The sequence below is a fragment of the Nerophis ophidion genome, linkage group LG20 (assembly GCF_033978795.1).
Source record: "Nerophis ophidion isolate RoL-2023_Sa linkage group LG20, RoL_Noph_v1.0, whole genome shotgun sequence".
NCBI classification, from domain to species: domain Eukaryota; kingdom Metazoa; phylum Chordata; class Actinopteri; order Syngnathiformes; family Syngnathidae; genus Nerophis; species Nerophis ophidion.
The window spans coordinates 23700024-23717982 of record NC_084630.1 but is presented as its reverse complement, the minus strand read 5'-3'; the positions used below and the strand labels follow the sequence as shown (position 1 = coordinate 23717982).

Here is a 17959-nt window from a genome sequence, read left to right as displayed (position 1 = left end):
ACCCAAACTTCTTTTCTGGTTGCATTGAGTTCACAGAGCGCAAAGCAACAGAAGCCTTTGTTGCTATTCACAAAACCTGTTAAGTAAGAACTTTCTACGGCCATTCTCAATCAGATGCTGACTGATGGGATGTTGTATTTTTCAGCACTGAGACGGTAAATAAGTTCATTTTAAATAATCCTGATTCCAGTCCTTGGGAAAAAAAATGCTTCCGAGTAATGTTTACATAATCTTATGCTGCGCTCAGATTGTTGAGAGCTATAAAGTGTCAAGTTGGTAGCGTGTGGATTTTGGATCTAGTTAAAGGCCTACTGAAAGGAGATTTTGTTATTCAAACGGGGATAGCAGGTCCATTCTATGTGTCATACTTGATCATTTCGCGATATTGCCATATTTTTGCTGAAAGGATTTAGTAGAGAACATCCACGATAAAGTTCGCAACTGTCGGTGTTAAGAGAAAAGCCCTGCCTCTACCGGAAGTAGCAGACGATGACGTCACAAGTGTGGGGGCTCTTCACATATTCACATTGTTTTTAATGGGAGCCTCCAACAAAAAGTGCTATTCGGACCGAGAAAATTACAATTTCCCCATTAATTTGAGCGAGGATGAAAGATTTGTGTTTGAGAATATTGATAGCGATGGACTAGAAAAAATAAAAATAAAAAAAGTTTAAAAAAACGCGATTGCATTGGGACGGATTCCGATGTTTTTAGAGACATTTACTAGGATAATTCTGGGAAATCCCTTATCTTTCTATTGTGTTGCTAGTGTTTTAGTGAGTTTAATATTACCTGATAGTCGGAGGTATACGTCCATGGGTGTGTAGACGCCAGTGTCTCAGGGAAGTTGACGGCAGCTTCATGGACGGCACAAGCTCAGCTTTTCTCCGGTAAGAAGCGACTTTTTAACCACAATTTTCTCACCGAAACCTGTTGGTTGACATTTGGTCTGGATTCATGTTCGCTTGATCCATAGTAAATTTTCACCTCCGGGAATTTTAAACAAGGAATCACCGTGTGTTTGTGTGGCTAAAGGCTAAAGCTTCCCAACTCCATCTTTCTACTGTGACTTCTCCAATATTAATTGAACAAATTGCAAAAGATTCAGCAACACAGATGTCCAAAATACTGTGTAATTATGCCGTTAAAGCAGACGGCATTTAACTGTGTGTGTGCGTAACGCTCATACTTACTAAAACCCTGTGATGTCCTGCGTACACGTCACCATTACACGACATTTCTAAGACGAATCTCCCGGGAAATTTTAAATTGTAATTTAGTAAACTAAAAAGGCCGGATTGGCATGTGTTGCAATGTTAATATTTCATCATTGATATATAAACTATCAGACTGCGTGGTGGGTAGTAGTGGGTTTCAGTAGGCCTTTAATAGTGTGATGATAGTCCAGTCCATAGTGGATCTAACATAATACTGCGAGAGTCCAGTCCACAGTGGATCTAACATAATACTGCGAGAGTCCAGTCCACAGTGGATCTAACATAATAGTGTGAGAGTCCTGTCCATAGTGGATCTAAGATAATAGTGTGAGAGTCCAGTCCATAGTGGATCTAACATAATAGTGTGAGAGTCCAGTCCATAATGGATCTAACATAATAGTGTGCGTTCAGTCCATAGTGGATTTAACATAATAGTGTGAAATTACAGTCCATAGTGGATCTAACATAATAGTGTGAGAGTCCAGTCCATAGTAGATCTAACAATAGTGTGAGAGTCCAGTCCATAGTGGATCTAACATAATAGTGAGAGTCCAGTCCATAGTAGATCTAACATAATAGTGTGAGAGTCCAGTCCATAGTGGATCTAAGATAATAGTGTGAGAGTCCAGTCCATAGTGGATCTAACATAATAGTGTGAGAGTCCAGTCCATAATGGATCGAACATAATAGTGAGCGTTCAGTCCATAGTGGATTTAACATAATAGTGTGAAATAACAGTCCATAGTGGATCTAACATAATAGTGTGAGAGTCCACTCCATAGTAGATCTAACAATAGTGTGAGAATCCAGTCCATAGTGGATCTAACATAATAGTGAGAGTCCAGTCCATGGTAGATCTAACATAATAGTGTGAGAGTCCAGTCCATAGTGGATCTAACATATAGTGTGAGAGTCCAGTCCATAGTGGATCTAACATAATAGTGTGAGAGTCCAGTCCATAGTGGATCTAACATAATAGTGTGAAATTCCAGTCCATAGTGGATCTAACATAATAGTGTGAGAGTCCCGTCCATAGTGGATCTAACATAATAGTGTGAGAGTCCAGTCCATAGTGGATCTAACATAATAGTGTGAGAGTCCAGTCCATAGTGGATCTAACATAATAGCGAGAGTCCAGTCCATAGTGGATCTAACATAATAGTGTGAGAGTCCAGTCCATAGTGGATCTAACATAATAGTGTGAGAGTCCAGTCCATAGTGGATCTAACATAATTGTGAGAGTCCAGTCCATAGTGGATCTAACATAATAGTGTGACAGTCCAGTCCATAGTGGATCTAAGATAATAGTGTGAGAGTCCAGTCCATAGTGGATCTAACATAATAGTGAGAGTCCAGTCCATAGTGGATCTAACATAATAGCGAGAGTCCAGTCCATAGTGGATCAAACATAATAGTGTGAGTCCAGTCCATAGTGGATCTAACATAATTGTGAGAGTCCAGTCCATAGTGGATCTAACATAATAGTGTGACAGTCCAGTCCATAGTGGATCTAAGATAATAGTGTGAGAGTCCAGTCCATAGTGGATCCAACATAATAGTGAGAGTCCAGTCCATAGTGGATCTAACATAATAGCGAGAGTCCAGTCCATAGTGGATCTAACATAATAGTGTGAGAGTCCAGTCCATAGTGGATCTAAGATAATAGTGTGAGAGTCCAGTCCATAGTGGATCTAACATAATAGTGAGAGTCCAGTCCATAGTGGATCTAACATAATAGTGAGAGTTCAGTCCATAGTGGATTTAACATAATAGTGTGAGAGTCCAGTCCATAGTGGATCTAACATAATAGTGAGAGTCCAGTCCATAGTGGATCTAACATAATAGTGAGAGTCCAGTCCATAGTGGATCTAACATAATAGTGTGAAATTCCAGTCCATAGTGGATCTAACATAATAGTGTAAATGTCCAGTCCATAGTGGATCTAACATAATAGTGTGAGAGTCCAGTCCATAGTGGATCTAACATAATAGTGAGAGTCCAGTCCATAGTGGATCTAACATAATAGTGAGAGTCCAGTCCATAGTGGATCTAACATGATAGTGTGAGAGTCCAGTCCATAGTGGATCTAACATAATAGTGAGAGTCCAGTCCATAGTGGATCTAACATAATAGTGTGAGAGTCCAGTCCATAGTGGATCCAACATAATAGTGTGAGAGTCCAGTCCGAACACTACTTCTTAGTGCTTCAGTTTGTCTTTCTTTTCACCAAGTGTTCTCTATTGGGTTACTCTATATGGGTTTAAAAAGATCCAGCAAGGATTGGGAGATGAGAGGGAACCCACAACACCCACACTTCCCGCACCCTCTTCTCTCTGCCTGCTCCCCGTTCTCCGCCTCCTGACGACAAGCCATCTTCCAATTGTGGACAGCAAGGTCAAAATTATTTTACTTTTGAAGTTTTTTTTTAATTATTTTAGCAACAAGGTTGTTAACGTTTTTGAGACCACCAAAGGGACTTTTGTGTGTGCGTACGCGATGAAAGTTCAGCTTGTCCTCGTTATTTAAATCAGTGGTTCCCAAACTACGGCCAAATGCATTTTCTAATCGATGATGTGACATCATATACATATACATATATATATATATATACTGTATATAATTTTAACCCAATGTTAAAATTATTGTTAGATCTACTATGGACCCCTAAATTAGATAATGAACACATTGATGATCCATTCCTCCTCACGATTCGATTGAAACTACAATTCAGTAACTACGACTCGATAAAAAAAATGTATTATTGATGCATCTTTCATTTATAAATATTGATGTAGTTATAATAATAGCGAGAGTCTTTGGCTTTTTGCTCCAATATTGTGCACATTATCCACTTTTTACATATAAACTGTAACTGTCCAGCGTAAGAGATGCCATACATCGCGTACAACAAAGAGGACCGGGGGTCAGCAGCGCTATCATGACTATATGAGCTGTGTGCTAACTTTAAAGTCACATTCTATTAGCAACACTGTTCGCCAAAGAAAAAGGCTTGCAGCTCCCACCTTTGTAGCTGACTGACCAATAACTGATAGAGCGCTGGGCTTTATTTTAAGATGTCCCCTGCTAAGTGGCAGGTGCGTAGCTGGGGGAGGTTTATGTAAGGGACGGGTCCAGGTACATAATTAAAAAGTCAGGTTTGCACAATACAGGACTTTTATAAACAATAACCAGTGGTATGAGTTGTATACATTTATTTGGTTATTTTTAAGGATTTGGTCAACTGCTGTCATATTTGTTGGGAAATGCTACTAACGTAGAGAATGGATTAGTCTTAGCTCATTTTCAGCCCAATACATTAACTGCTGAAAACATGTATTCACATTTAATTGGATTGAATTGCATTTGGAAAAGAAAACTGCAAAAAGCAAATTAGCTGTTGCAGAGCGCATAATCACCTCAGTTGATCTAAAATGTGCATTTTTTTTTTCCCTCCAAGATGGCGCCGCTGTAGTGGCTGCTTTTGGCAGGTGCTCTGTGCTCTTGTGTTTCCCTCTTGTTTTCATGTGTTATTATATATATATATATATTTTTTTTTTTTTAACTTTTTTTTTGCCTTTTGGACCATTTGGGACTGTGTGACAAAGGATGGCACTTTCGTGACTTCTGCGGTGCTTTTTTGTAGACTTCTGGATCTGCCTCCCGGAGAGCCTTTTGGCCAAGGAGACCAGCTGCTGGGTCTCTGCCACATCCATCCATCCATCCATCATCTTCCGCTTATCCGAGGTCGGGTCGCGGGGGCAGCAGCCTAAGCAGGGAAGCCCAGACTTCCCTCTCAACAGCCACTTCGTCTAGCTCTTCCCGGGGGATCCCGAGGCGTTCCCAGGCCAGCCGGGAGACATAGTCTTCCCAACGTGTCCTGGGTCTTCCCCGTGGCCTCCTGCCGGCTGGGCGTGCCCTAAACACCTCTCTAGGGAGGCGTTTGGTTAGCATCCTGACCAGATGCCCGAGACACCTCATCTGGCTCCTCTCGATGTGGAGGAGCAGCGGCTTTACTTTGAGCTCCTCCCGGATGGCAGAGCTTCTCACCCTATCTCTAAGGGAGAGCCCCGCCACCCGGCAGAGGAAACTCATTTCGGCCGCTTGTACCCGTGATCTTATCCTTATCATGACCCAAAGCTCATGACCATAGGTGGGGATGGGAACATAGATCGATCGGAAAATTGAGAGCTTTGCCTTCCGGCTCAGCTCCTTCTTCCCCACAACGGATCGGTACAACGTCCGCATTACTGAAGACGCCGCACCGATCCGCCTGTCGATCTCACGATCCACTCTTCCCCCACTCGTGAACAAGACTCCAAGGTACTTGAACTCCTCCACTTGGGGCAGTGTCTACTCCCCAACCCGGAGATGGTACTCCACCTTTTTCCGGGCGAGAACCATGGACTCGGACTTGGAGGTGCTGATTCTCATTCCGGTCGCTTCACACTCGGCTGCGAACCGATCCAGCGAGAGCTGAAGATCCCGGCCATATGAAGCCATCAGGACCACATCATCTGCAAAAAGCAGAGACCCAATCCCGCGGCCACCAAACCGGAACCCCTCAACGCCTTGGCTGCGCAGTCTCTGCCACATCAGAGTCCATTTAGAGAGACTGGAGGAGATGTGGATGAAGAGACAGGGCTGCGGAGTTGGACAAGCTTCACGATGTCTTGGCTGAGTGAGCAGGTATCGGACACCTCGGTCTCCTTGGACGTATCCTCGCTCATCCATGCGGACTGGACACTGGCCGAGAGTTGGTGGGCGACCGAGAGTGGAGTCGGTTCTCTTGGTTGCTTTGTTGGGTCTGCTCCTGTCTCTGGCCATGCTCCCTCCACCCCAGCAGACGATGGCGTGAAACACCGCAGAGGCCACCACAGTGTATATGTTTCTTTTACTTTTATTCCTAGCTGTATGTAGAAGTGGCTGGTTGCATCAGCTCTGCTCTTTTAAAGGCCTACTGAAACCAACTACTACCCACCACGCAGTCTGATAAGTTTATATATCAATGATGAAATATTAACATTGCAACACATGCCAGTACGGCCTTTTTAGTTTACTAAATTGTGATTATAAATTTCCCGGGACTTTTTTCTTGAAAACATCGCGTAATGATGACCGTGACGTCACGGGCTGTTATGAATATGAGCGCTGCGCACACACACAGCTAAAAGTCGTCTGCTTTAACGGCATAATTACACAGTATTTTGGAGATCTGTGTTGGTGAATCTTTTGCAATTTGTTCAATTAATAGTGGAGAAGTCAAAGTAGAAAGATGGAGTTGGGAAGCTTTAGCCTTTAGCCACACAAAAACACGGTGATTCCTTGTTTAAAATTCACTGAGGTGAAACTTTAGTATGGATCACAGCGTACATGGATCCCGACTACATGTCAAACAGCAGGTTTCGGTGAGAATATTGTGGTTAAAAAGTTACCTCTTACCGGATATCAGTTGAGCTTGTGCCGTCCATACAGCTGCCGTCGACTTCCCCGAGACACTGCACGTCAATACCCGGCCGTGGACGTACACTTCCGACTATCAGGTACTGTTAAAATCACTAAAACACTAGCAACACAATAGAAAGATAAGGGATTTCCCAGAATTCTCCTATTAAATGTCTCTAAAAACATATGAATCCGTCTCAATGCAACGTGATTGCAATCACGTTTTTTTTTTTTCTAGTCCGTCGCTATCAATATCCTCAAACACGAATCTTTCATCCTCGCTCAAATTAATGGGGAAATTGTCGTTTTCTCGGTCTGAATAGCTGTTTTTGTTGGAGGCTCCCATTAAAATCAATGTGAATATATGAGGAGCTGTCACGCCAAATTTCTTCCCCCCTACAAAAACCTTCCCCCCGGTAGACATTTGGCGTGACAGCCCCTTTAATGCCTGAAGGACCCCAATGAGGGCGTAATAATACCAAGTTATATGACTCTTGAGGGTTACAGATACAAAATTAGCGAACCAAAAATAGCTTGAAAGGTTAGCATGCTGGAATGCTAATATTTTTTCCTTACCGTTAGTTTTCACCAATGACAATCAGCCAATTATAATGCTTTTAAAACAGGCAGCTGTGTGGGCTGCTTTAAGGTCCTTCCACCCTCATTGGGGTCCTTCAGGCATTAGAGGGTCTGTCACGCCAAATGTCTTCCGGGGGGAAGGTTTTTGTAGGGGGGAAGAAATTTGGCGTGACAGAGCCATCAACATGTGTCGTCATCGTCTGCGACTTCCGGTAGAGGCAGGGCTTTTCTCCAGTTGCGAACTTTATCGTGGATGTTCTCTACTATATCCTTTCAGCACAAATATGGCAATATCACGAAATGATCAAGTATGACACATAGAATGGACCTGCTATCCCCGTTTGAATAAGAAAATCTCATTTCAGTAGGCCTTTAATGTCTTTAATGCCCTTTGTTGTCTTTAATGTTTCCCTCTTACAAACATGTAAGAGGGATGTGTGCTATGGCTATGAGTTGTTTTTTCCCTTGGCCTCAGTCTGGACCCCCTCTCCAGGGGCCCAGGCTTGGACCGATTTTTTATCCCCCCCCACTTGTTTACATGTATCTCACCTTTTTTGTAAGGGGCGCCGGAAGTTGGCAGACGCGTCAGCGATCCTGTTCTGTCTCCCTGTAATGTTTGTCTGATCTTCAATGGGATTCTGCTGAAAATTTCCCCTCGGGGATTAATGAAGTATGTCTGATTCTGCTTCTGATTATTGGCTGATGCTGCTCTGGGCTTGAATGTACTGTTTTGCTTTGTCATTTCATCCCTCTCCTGAGAACATCTGCCAACAGATTATGGACAGCAAAGATGTCTAAAAAGACAGAAGTCAACAAAGTCAGATGCTTCCCTTCCCTCTCCCATCATCTCTCCTGCTTTGCTTCTTTGTCTTGTCACCTTATTTGTGCACAGCTCTTCAAATTCGAAACAATGGAATTGATCAACGCGCCTCTCAACGAATTTAACAACATCTTGTCAAGGAGCAGCTCTGGTTGGGGGGAACCTGTCTGTCCTGATGGAACACTCATGAGTTGCTGGACACGATGGACTCTGGACAAGTGGAGTGTTGTGTGCCTTGAGATTCTTTCAGTTCGAAACGTTGAAGACATCTACCTACTTGTAACCATGGAAACAGAACATCTGCTGATTGGAGTGAGCATTGCCCTGCTTTATCGACTAATTCGAAACACGCTGCTGCCATTTAAGGTACCCCACAGCTGCCACATTTAATTGAAAGATGGGCAGAGTGGTGGGCACTTTGGCTTTTGTGGCTTCTGGACTAAATCGAAAACTGGATAACATCTTGGAAAAGCTTTCTGTTCTGCAAGGCGAGATTATGATCAGTTTGAGAGTTAAAATGGCAACACACAAACCATTAGCATGTGTTTGCACGCTCTAACCAGAACAATCCTTAGCTACAATTCGGCTCCGTCTGCATTGTCCTAGACTAGGGTCATGCAGTTAACACCCCAGTGAGACCATTGCAGCAAAAGACGCTCTAAAACCCTTCCCCCTTCTTCAAAGACACCTGACTCTTGTTTTGTGATGCCGAACGGAGCAGCGACTTCCTGGGCTACGGACAAACATGCTCCCATGGACTATAACTACTACACAGATGTGCACACAAACACCCCAACCCCACGCGGTATGATGGACTATGTGCTTATAGTTGCTCCTCCTCCCCGCAGATTTACATTTACATTACATTTACCCATCAGTCTTCCTATTCTGTAAACCCTTTAAACTGTATTTTGTATGTCTGTTCTTGGACAGCTTGTATTGAAAATGGTAGTGAATTGAAGTGAAGGGAATTATATAGCACTTTTTTCCTAGAGACTCAAAGCGCTTTACATCTTCATCTTTACAGCTACATTTAAAGCACTGTGAGTGGCACAAGGAGCATGTGGGTCAAGTCTCTTGCCCAAGGACACAACAGCACCGACTAAGATGAAGGACGCAGGGATCGAACCTAGAGCCCTCTAGTCGCTGGCACGGTCGCTCTACCAACTGAGCCATGCCGCCCCAAAACTAATGTTGTCTTTTTTATCTACAACAACAATAAAGATCTATTCTATTGATAGGCAAATAGGGGAGTAAGTGTTGACCATCAGTGTGTGTCAACACAAGGCAAGTATGTTGTGTTAACGCCAGTGCTGTTGTGCAACAAAGCCTTTGTGTGGACACACAACTGTACACGTTTCCCTGTTAAAGGACTTCTGGTTCCATTCGGTCACTCGGACATTTCCAGAGCAGTCCGCTTTAAAATAACCAACGGATGAAAGCCTTGAAAGCTGTGTGACAGACATTAAACGCGGTAAAGAATGTTCTCTTTGGTCATTCAAAAGACACTTATTTGTCATTCTACTTGGAATATGCTCATTAATTCGGGAAAACAAAAGTGAGTTTCCCCAAAAAAATGTATTAAAAACTACCTCAAGCTTTAATGAGTCAATATGCCAATTATATGTATGGTGTTTTAACCTTAGAGGCCAATATGTTTACATAACCAGTTCTTTAGAGGGCAAACTAAATCAATAATAAAATATAAATCATTGAGTATCTTATTATCATTCTGCTAAAGGTTAGAGGTCAGGTTTATTTAAAAATTGGTCATTTTTTTTCTACATTAAAAAAACACTTCCTTGTGGTCTACATAACATGTATTGGTGGTTCTATTCAAATCAGTGTTTTTCAACCACTGTGCCGTGAGATACAGTCTGGTGTGCTGTGGGAGATGATCTAAATTCACCTATTTCGGTTCAAAATATTTTTTGCAAACCAGTAATTGTAGTCTACAAATGTGTTGTTGTTGTTGAGTGTCAGTTCTGCCTAAAACGGCAGAGTAACCGTGTAATACTCTTCCATATCAGTAGGTGGCAGCAGGTAGCTAATTGCTTCGTAGATGTCGGAAACAGCGGGAGGCAGTGTGAAGGTAAAAAGGTGTCTAATGCTTAAACCAAAAATAAACAACAGGTGAGTGCCCCTAAGAAACGGCATTGGAGCTTAGGGAAGGCTATGTAGAATGAAACTAAATCTGACCTGGATACAAAGTAAAGGAAAACAGAATGCCGGACGACAGCAAAGACTTACTGTGGAGCAAAGACGGCATCCACAAAGTACATCCGAACATGACATGACAATCAACAATGTCCACACAACAACTGAAATATTATTGATTGCTAAAATCGTAGATGTCGGAAACAGCGGGAGGCAGTGTGAAGGTAAAAAGGTGTCTAATGCTTAAACCAAAAATAAACAAAAGGGGAGTGCCCCTAAGAAACGGCATTGAAGCTTTGGGAAGGCTATGCGGAATGAAACTACAACTGAACTGGCTACAAAGTAAACAAAAACAGAATGCCGGACGACAGCAAAGACTTACTGTGGAGCAAAGACGGCGTCCACAAAGTACATCCGAACATGACAAGACAATCAACAATGTCCACACAATAACTGAAATATTATTGATTGCTAAAATCGTAATGTCGGAAACAGCGGGAGGCAGTGTGCAGGTAAAAAAGGTGTCTATTGCTTAAACCAAAAATAAACAAAAGGTGAGTGCCCCTAAGAAACGGCATTGAAGCTTAGGGAAGGCTATGCAGAATGAAACTACAACTGAACTGGCTACAAAGTAAACAAAAACAGAATGTCGGACGACAGCAAAGACTTACTGTGGAGCAAAGACGGCATCCACAAAGTACATCCGAACATGACTTGACAATCAACAATGTCCACACAACAACTGAAATATTATTGATTGCTAAAACAAAGCAGATGTGGGAAATAGCGCTCAAAGGAAGACACGTAACTGCCGGTAAAGCTTTACTATGGAACAGAGCGGTCAAGCGAACACGGTTGGATTGAACTACACAAGGGCGGTATAGCTCGGTTGGTAGAGTGGCCGTGCCAGCAACTTGGGGGTTGCAGGTTCGATTCCCACTTCCGCCATCCTAGTCACTGCCGTTGTGTCCTTGGGCAAGACACTTTACCCACCTGCTCCCAGTGCCACCCACACTGGTTTAAATGTAACTTAGATATTGGGTTTCACTATTTAAAGCGCTTTGAGTCACTAGAGAAAAGCGCTATATAAATATAATTCACTTCACTTCACACACACAAAGTACAGTGTATTATGCAGTGATCATTTCGAAGGATCGTGTTTGGAAGAGGGTCCCTTGCGAAGGGCAGAGATGGGCATCGCCGCCACCCGTTGACTGGTGCTGAAGAAAGGTGCGGGGCCGACCTTCAGGTTGTACAGGTACGACCATATAATCTCACTAAAACACTAGTGACACAATAAGCGGATAAGGCATTTTCCAGAATTATCCTAGTAAATGTGTCTAACAACATCTGAATCGCTCCCACTGTATAGTGCTTTTTTCTAGTCCTTCACTGTCACTATCCTCATCCACAAATCTTTCATCCTCGCTCAAATTAATGGGGAAATCGTGGCTTTCTCGGTGCGGATCGCTCTCACTGCTGGTGGCCATGATTGTAAACAATGTGAGGAGGTGAGGAGCTCCACAACCCGTGACGTCACGCGCACATCGTCTGTTACTTCCGGTACAGGCACGGCTTTTTTTATTAGCGACCAAAAGTTGCGAAATTTATCGTCGATGTTCTCTACTAAATCCTTCCAGCAAAAATATGGCAATATCGCGAAATTATCAAGTTTGAAACAGAATGGACCTGCTATCCCCGTTTAAATAAGAACATCTCATTTCACTAGGTCTTTAAATCCACCACAAAAAAGTATCGTAATGTCCTTTGACTTCTTCCAGACATATTTTGGTTAGCTACGCAGGTGATTGACATTTAAACACAACAAGGCGACAAGAGAAGGTGTCACACCCTGAACGCGCTAGTGCTGCCGGGCACCTGACACACGCTCAGCTTGATACTTAATATTAAGACGTCTGTTTGTACATTTAAAGACAATTTATAATTGTTTTGTTTCTTTAGCCGAGTTGCGGCTATGCTGCTAGCTAGCAGATGTGTTAGCTAGGAAGATGGACACGTGGTCAGGTGCAGCAAGTGCCATCAAGAGACAAGATGATGATGTGCTTACCTTTGTTTCCTTCATGTCCTGAGTGCCGCCATCGGGGTACCACTGGACACGGACCACTCCACGACCCAAAGGCCGACTGCCCACCGCGCTGTCTGTGTCCGAGCTTCCCGGGACACGTCCGCCTCCGCCTCCACCCCCGACTCTCCCTCCGCCGTCATCGAGGTCCGAGTCCGAGGTGAAGTCCTCTTCGCCGTGGATCATCCGCACCAGGCCGAAGCGGACAGAGTCTCGGTGCCTGCCGGAGACCAAGTCGTGGGAGAAGAGCAGCCGCTGGGAGCCGTCCGTGGCCGGGGATAGGGCCATGGACGCGGGCTCCGAGCCCGGACTGAGCGCGGGGGACAGGACCGGGACTGGGGAGGTTGGCCCGGCCCTGTCCGTCGAATCCGGTGCTGAGGGTTCCGCCATAGCTGCAGTTTGAAGGCGGTGATGCTGCGAGGAGAGGAGGACCGACTGTGCGCTGAAATGAGGGCGAACTTGCAAGCAGGGAGGGTGTTGTGCCGAATTATGCACCCCCTGGCGGGAGCGCGCTTACGTCACTCGGTTGCGTCACCCGTCTCGAAAAGTAGCTAAACTCGGCTAAAATCGCGTTCGCAGAAACACGCACACGCGAGGACGCCAGCAGGTAAGTCACGTGACACTTTCACTGCAAACTGTGCTAGCGCGGCTATTTGGACCCCAGCTAAGCTAACTGCGCTAGCACTATTAATTGGAACTCAGTTAAGCTAACTGCGCTAGCACTGCTAATAGGACCCCAGCTAAGCCAGAGACTGAGCTCCATGCTAACAGAACTAATGTTAAAGGCCTACTGAAATGAGATGTTCTTATTTAAACGGGGATAGCAGCTCCATTCTATGTGTCATACTTAATCATTTCACGATATTGCCATATTTTTGCTGAAAGGATTTAGTAGAGAACATCCACGATATAGTTCGCAACTTTTGGCCGCTAATAAAAAAGCCTTGCCTGTACCGGAAGTAGCAGACGATGTGCGCGTGACGTCACGGGTCGTGGAGCTCCTCACATCTGAACGTTGTTTACAATCACGGCCACCAGCAGGTAGAGCGATTCGGACTGAGAAAGTGACAATTTCCCCATTCATTTGAGCAAGGATGAAAGACTAGTGGTTGAAGAAAGTGAGAGTGAAGGACTAGAAGAAGAAAAAAAAAAGATGAGGGCAGTGGGAGCGATTCAGATGTTATTAGACACATTTACTAGGATAATTCTGGAAAATACCTTATCTGCTCATTGTGTTACTAGTGTTTTAGTGAGATTTTATAGTCATACCTGAAAGTCGGAGGGGTGTGGTGACCGCCAGTGTCTCTGAGGGAACCCATGGAGAGCCAAGAAAGTCGCCCTTGCCGCTTTGACAGCTGCAGGAGGAACGACACAAGCTCTGCTCATGTTTACACTAAGAGCCGACTTATTACCACCATTTTTTCACCAAAACCTGCCAGTTGACATGTGGTAGAGAACCATGTTGGCTTGACTGCTCTGTTCCTTGTTAAAGCTTCACAACAAACAAAGAAACACCGGCTGAGTTTGTGTTGCATTCTTCTTTGACGTCTCCATTATTAATTGAACAAATTGCCAAATATTCAGCAACACAGATGTCCAGAATACTGTGTAATTATGCGATTAAAGCAGACGACTTTCAGCCGTGATCGGTGCTGGGAGAACATGTCCACTACCACCGGTGACGTCACCCGCACACGTCATCATTCCGCAACATTTTTAACAGGATACCTAATTTTAAATTTCCCGGGTGGTATCCTGTTAAAAACGTCCCGGAATGATGACGCGTGCGGGTGACGTTATTGGTTGGAGGGGACATATTAGCTCAGCACCACACACAGATAAAAGTCGTCTCTTTTCATCGCATAATTACACAGTATTCTGGACATCTGTGTTGCTGAATATTTTGCAATTTGTTCAATTAATAATTGAAAAGTCAAAGTAGAAAGATGGAGGTGGGAAGCTTTAGCCTTTAGCCACACAAACACACGGTGATTCTTTGTTTAAAATTCCCGGAGGTGAAGCTTTACTATGGATCAGAGCGGTCAAGCAAACATAGATCCCGACTATATGTCGACCGGCAGTTTTTGGTGAGAAAATTGCGGAAATAAGTCGCCTCTTACCGGAGATCAGCGGAGCTTCTGTCCTCCTGCAGCTTCGTGACTTCCCTCAGACTGGTGTCAATACATCCGTGGACACACCCCTCCAACTATCAGGTACTATTTAACTCATTAAAACACTAGCAACACAATAGAAAGATACGGGGTTTCCCAGAATTCTTCTAGTAAATGTGTCTAAAAACATCTGAATCGCTCCCAATGACATCGCCTTTTTTTTTTCTAGTCCGTCACTCTAAATTTCCTCATCCACGAATATTTCATCCTCGCTCAAATTAATGGGGAAATTGTCGCTTTCTCGGTCCGAATCGCTCTCGCTGCTGGTGGCCACGATTGTAAACGATGTGAGGAGCTCTACAACCCGTGATGTCACGCGCACATCGTCTGCTACTTCCGGTAAAGGCAAGGCTTTTTTATTAGCGACCAAAAGTTGCAAAGTTTATCGTAGATGTTCTCTACTAAATCCTTTCAGCAAAAATATGGCAATATGGGGAAATGAAGTATGACACATAGAAAGGACCTGCTATCCCCGTTTAAATAAGAACATCTCATTTCAGCAGGCCTTTAACATAGAACGTCTTAGCCGGACTGAGATGGTTCTTGGGAAGAGTGACGTCACGGACCACAGAAAGATGGTCTGGTTCTGGTCAGGATGCTGACAATCAAAGACTCAAACTTGTCGTCTGGACAGGTCAAAGGTCAAAAGCCAAGGGCATGGCTTTGATCTCCTTAGAAGACCTGGAGGGGTTGGACGAGGAGCAGCAGGACGATGACACCACTGACAACCCAGAGCCAATGGGTGAAGAGGACTCGGAAACACTGCTGAGTCACTGGAGGGCGGTGGCCAGCACGCACCAGGTGTCTGTTCCTACAGGTGAGGGAGGGGTTGGGGTGGGGGGGTTGTCATCCGTGACTGACATGGGTCTTGTAGAAATGACAGGACCCATACAGGAAATGACACGCAACAGCCAGCAGAGGGAGCCCGCCCCCTTCATGGCCATTTCCTGCCAGGAGAAGGTGACATGATGGATGGATTCATCATCATGGCTGGAGAAACAGCGTTTGTGTGTGTGTGTGTGTGTGTGTGTGTGTGTGTGTGTAGATGGGCGAGGTGATGTACGAGGAGAGGTTGTACCCCGCAGGAAAGTGGGCGTGTGTGACGCAGGGGGAGGAGCTGTACGAGCAGAGCATCTCCATGAGCTTCATGAAACTCATGCGCTTCATCTGCAAGGAGAACTCAGCAGGTCAGGCCCCGACAACTCTCACACACACACACACACACACACAGTGTGAGCAGCGTGTGCTGTGGCAGGCCGCCATCTCGGAATGACGGTGCCGGTGGTCAGCACGGTCCACATGACGGACGACGGCAAGACTCTTGACAAGAGCGTCCTGACCGGGTTCTACCTGCCCGCCGCCTTCCAGAACCAGCCTCCGCAACCCTCTGACCCGGACGTGGGTGTGGTGCAGCGGGAGGCCTTCAGAGTGGTGTCCAGGTGAGCCTGATTGACCGCCTGCCGTGCTGGCCGCTGCATGTCCTGTCATCTGGCTGCTCCTCAGAACCTTCTTTGGGACCACCACAGAGGAGACGGTGACTCTTCAGATCAGACTTCTGACGGAGCTGCTGGGCACGTCCGAAGACCACAGGTGTGACTACTACATGGTGGCCGTGTACGAGAACCCGGGCGTGACCGGACGCCGCAACGAGATCTGGTTCATCAGACAAAACCTGTAGGCGCGTTGTGTTCAGGAGCGTCTGTTAACTTGAAGTTTGTCCAATGTTATTCATGTTTGTTGACACATTTCCTCCCTTGTTGTTTTTTATTGCCACCTTTCAAATAAAAACATTTCAACACAACTTTATGTACAAAACCAAAATGAAAAGCAGGAAGTAAAAAGAGGCGGGGCTTGTGTCCAATCAGATGAGGTCAGCGACTGTGGAAGAAAAAGGACAAACTTAAGGCCTGGCCCCCGGCGGCATGTTGCCATGACAACCTACCGTTCATGGGCATCTCATCGATTTGGGTGGAGTAGTACTGCTCGATGTCCCGCAGGATCCTGATGTCGTCGTTCTTCACAAAGTTGATGGCCACGCCCTTTCTGCCATAACGCCCAGATCGACCGATCCTGGAGGGGGTCAAAGGTCACAAATGTGGCTTGTTTCAGGCGAGGGGTGGAGGGGCGTGTCCTACCTGTGGATGTACAGCTCTCGGTTGTTGGGCAGGTCGTAGTTGATGATGAGGGAGACCTGAGGAACGTCCAGACCGCGAGCCCAGACGTCCGTGGAGATGAGCACTCGACTGAGGAAACATCTCACAGTCACTAACACTGGATGGACTCTTCCAGAACATCACACACATTACAGGATCTGCCTCATGTGACAGCATCAATTTATATCCAACATCATCACCTGTGACAGCATGAATTTATATCACCTTCATCACCTGTGACGGCATCGATTTATATCTAACTTTAATCACCTGTGACAGCATGAATTTATATCACCATCAACACATGTGACGGCATGAATTTATATCAAACATCATGTGTGACAGCATGAATTTATATCCAACATCATCACGTATGACAGGATGCATTTATATCAACACATGTGACGGCATGAATACATATCAAACGTGTGACAGCATGAATTTATATCCAACATCACCTGTGACAGCATGAATTTATATCACCATCAACACGTGTGACGGCATGAATTTACATCCAACATGTATGACATGATGAATTTATATCACCATCAACACGTGTGACCGCATTTATTTATATCCAACATCATATGTAACAGCATGAATGTATATCCCCATCATCACCTGTGACAGCATGAATTTATATCCCCATCATCACCTGTGACAGCATGAATTCATATCACCATCATCAACTGTGACGGCATGGATTTATATCCAACATCATGTATGACATGATGAATTTATACCACCATCAACATGTGTGACCGCATTAATTTATATCCAACATCATATGTGACAGCATGAATGTATATCCCCATCAACTGTGACAGCATGAATTCATATCACCATCATCACCTGTGACAGCATGAACTTATATCACCATCAACACGTGTGACCGCATTTATTTATATCCAACATCATATGTGACAGCATGAATGTATATCCGCATCATCACCTGTGACAGCATGAATTCATATCACATCATCACCTGTGACAGCATGAATTCATATCACCATGAATGTATATCCCCATCAACTGTGACAGCATGAATTCATATCACCATCATCACCTGTGACAGCATGAATTTATATCACCAACACGTGTGACGGCATGAATTTATATCCAACATCATCACGTAGGACAGGATGCATTTATATCACCATCAACACGTGTAACCGCATGAATTTATATCAAACATCATCACGTATGACAGGATGCATTTATATCACCATCAATACGTGTGACTGCATGAATTTATATCCAACATCTCATGTGACAGGATTAATTTATATCACCATCATCACCTGTGACAGCATGAATTTATATCACCATCAACATGT

General features: G+C 44.6%; 3 protein-coding genes across 6 annotated transcripts in view; 1 reads left to right on the top strand and 2 right to left on the bottom strand.

Annotated features, from left to right (window-relative positions):
• The window catches only part of LOC133538889 ((E3-independent) E2 ubiquitin-conjugating enzyme UBE2O), a 66242-nt gene extending 53312 nt beyond the window's left edge, over positions 1-12930 (bottom strand). For 2 of the 3 annotated variants that reach the window (XM_061880771.1, XM_061880772.1), the window contains exon 1: positions 12284-12929. In XM_061880771.1, coding sequence (XP_061736755.1) covers positions 12284-12688 — 405 coding nt within the window. In that variant the 5' untranslated portion in view covers positions 12689-12929. Of the gene's footprint in view, positions 1-12283 lie in introns of all 3 variants that reach the window. The other variant, XM_061880773.1, reaches the window with a different exon arrangement.
• LOC133538891 (heme-binding protein 1-like) lies at positions 12096-16270 on the top strand. 2 transcript variants are annotated; one of them, XM_061880777.1, is made up of 6 exons: positions 12096-12905; positions 15104-15286; positions 15344-15429; positions 15515-15656; positions 15725-15908; positions 15996-16270. In XM_061880777.1, the coding sequence occupies exons 2-6, from the start codon at positions 15127-15129 to the stop codon at positions 16063-16065; spliced, it is 642 nt and encodes a 213-aa protein (XP_061736761.1). In that variant the 5' UTR covers positions 12096-12905; positions 15104-15126; the 3' UTR covers positions 16066-16270. The 2 variants fall into 2 exon arrangements, with proteins under 2 accessions (XP_061736761.1, XP_061736759.1); XM_061880775.1 differs by having other exon boundaries at positions 12101-12905; positions 15973-16270.
• eif4a3 (eukaryotic translation initiation factor 4A3) overlaps positions 16215-17959 on the bottom strand; it is a 12225-nt gene continuing 10480 nt past the window's right edge. The window contains exons 10-12 of the mRNA XM_061880774.1: positions 16605-16712; positions 16412-16539; positions 16215-16347 (exon numbers count right to left, since the gene is read on the bottom strand). Of these exons, the coding sequence (XP_061736758.1) occupies positions 16331-16347; positions 16412-16539; positions 16605-16712 (253 nt within the window). The 3' untranslated portion in view covers positions 16215-16330. The remainder of the gene's footprint in view (positions 16348-16411; positions 16540-16604; positions 16713-17959) is intronic.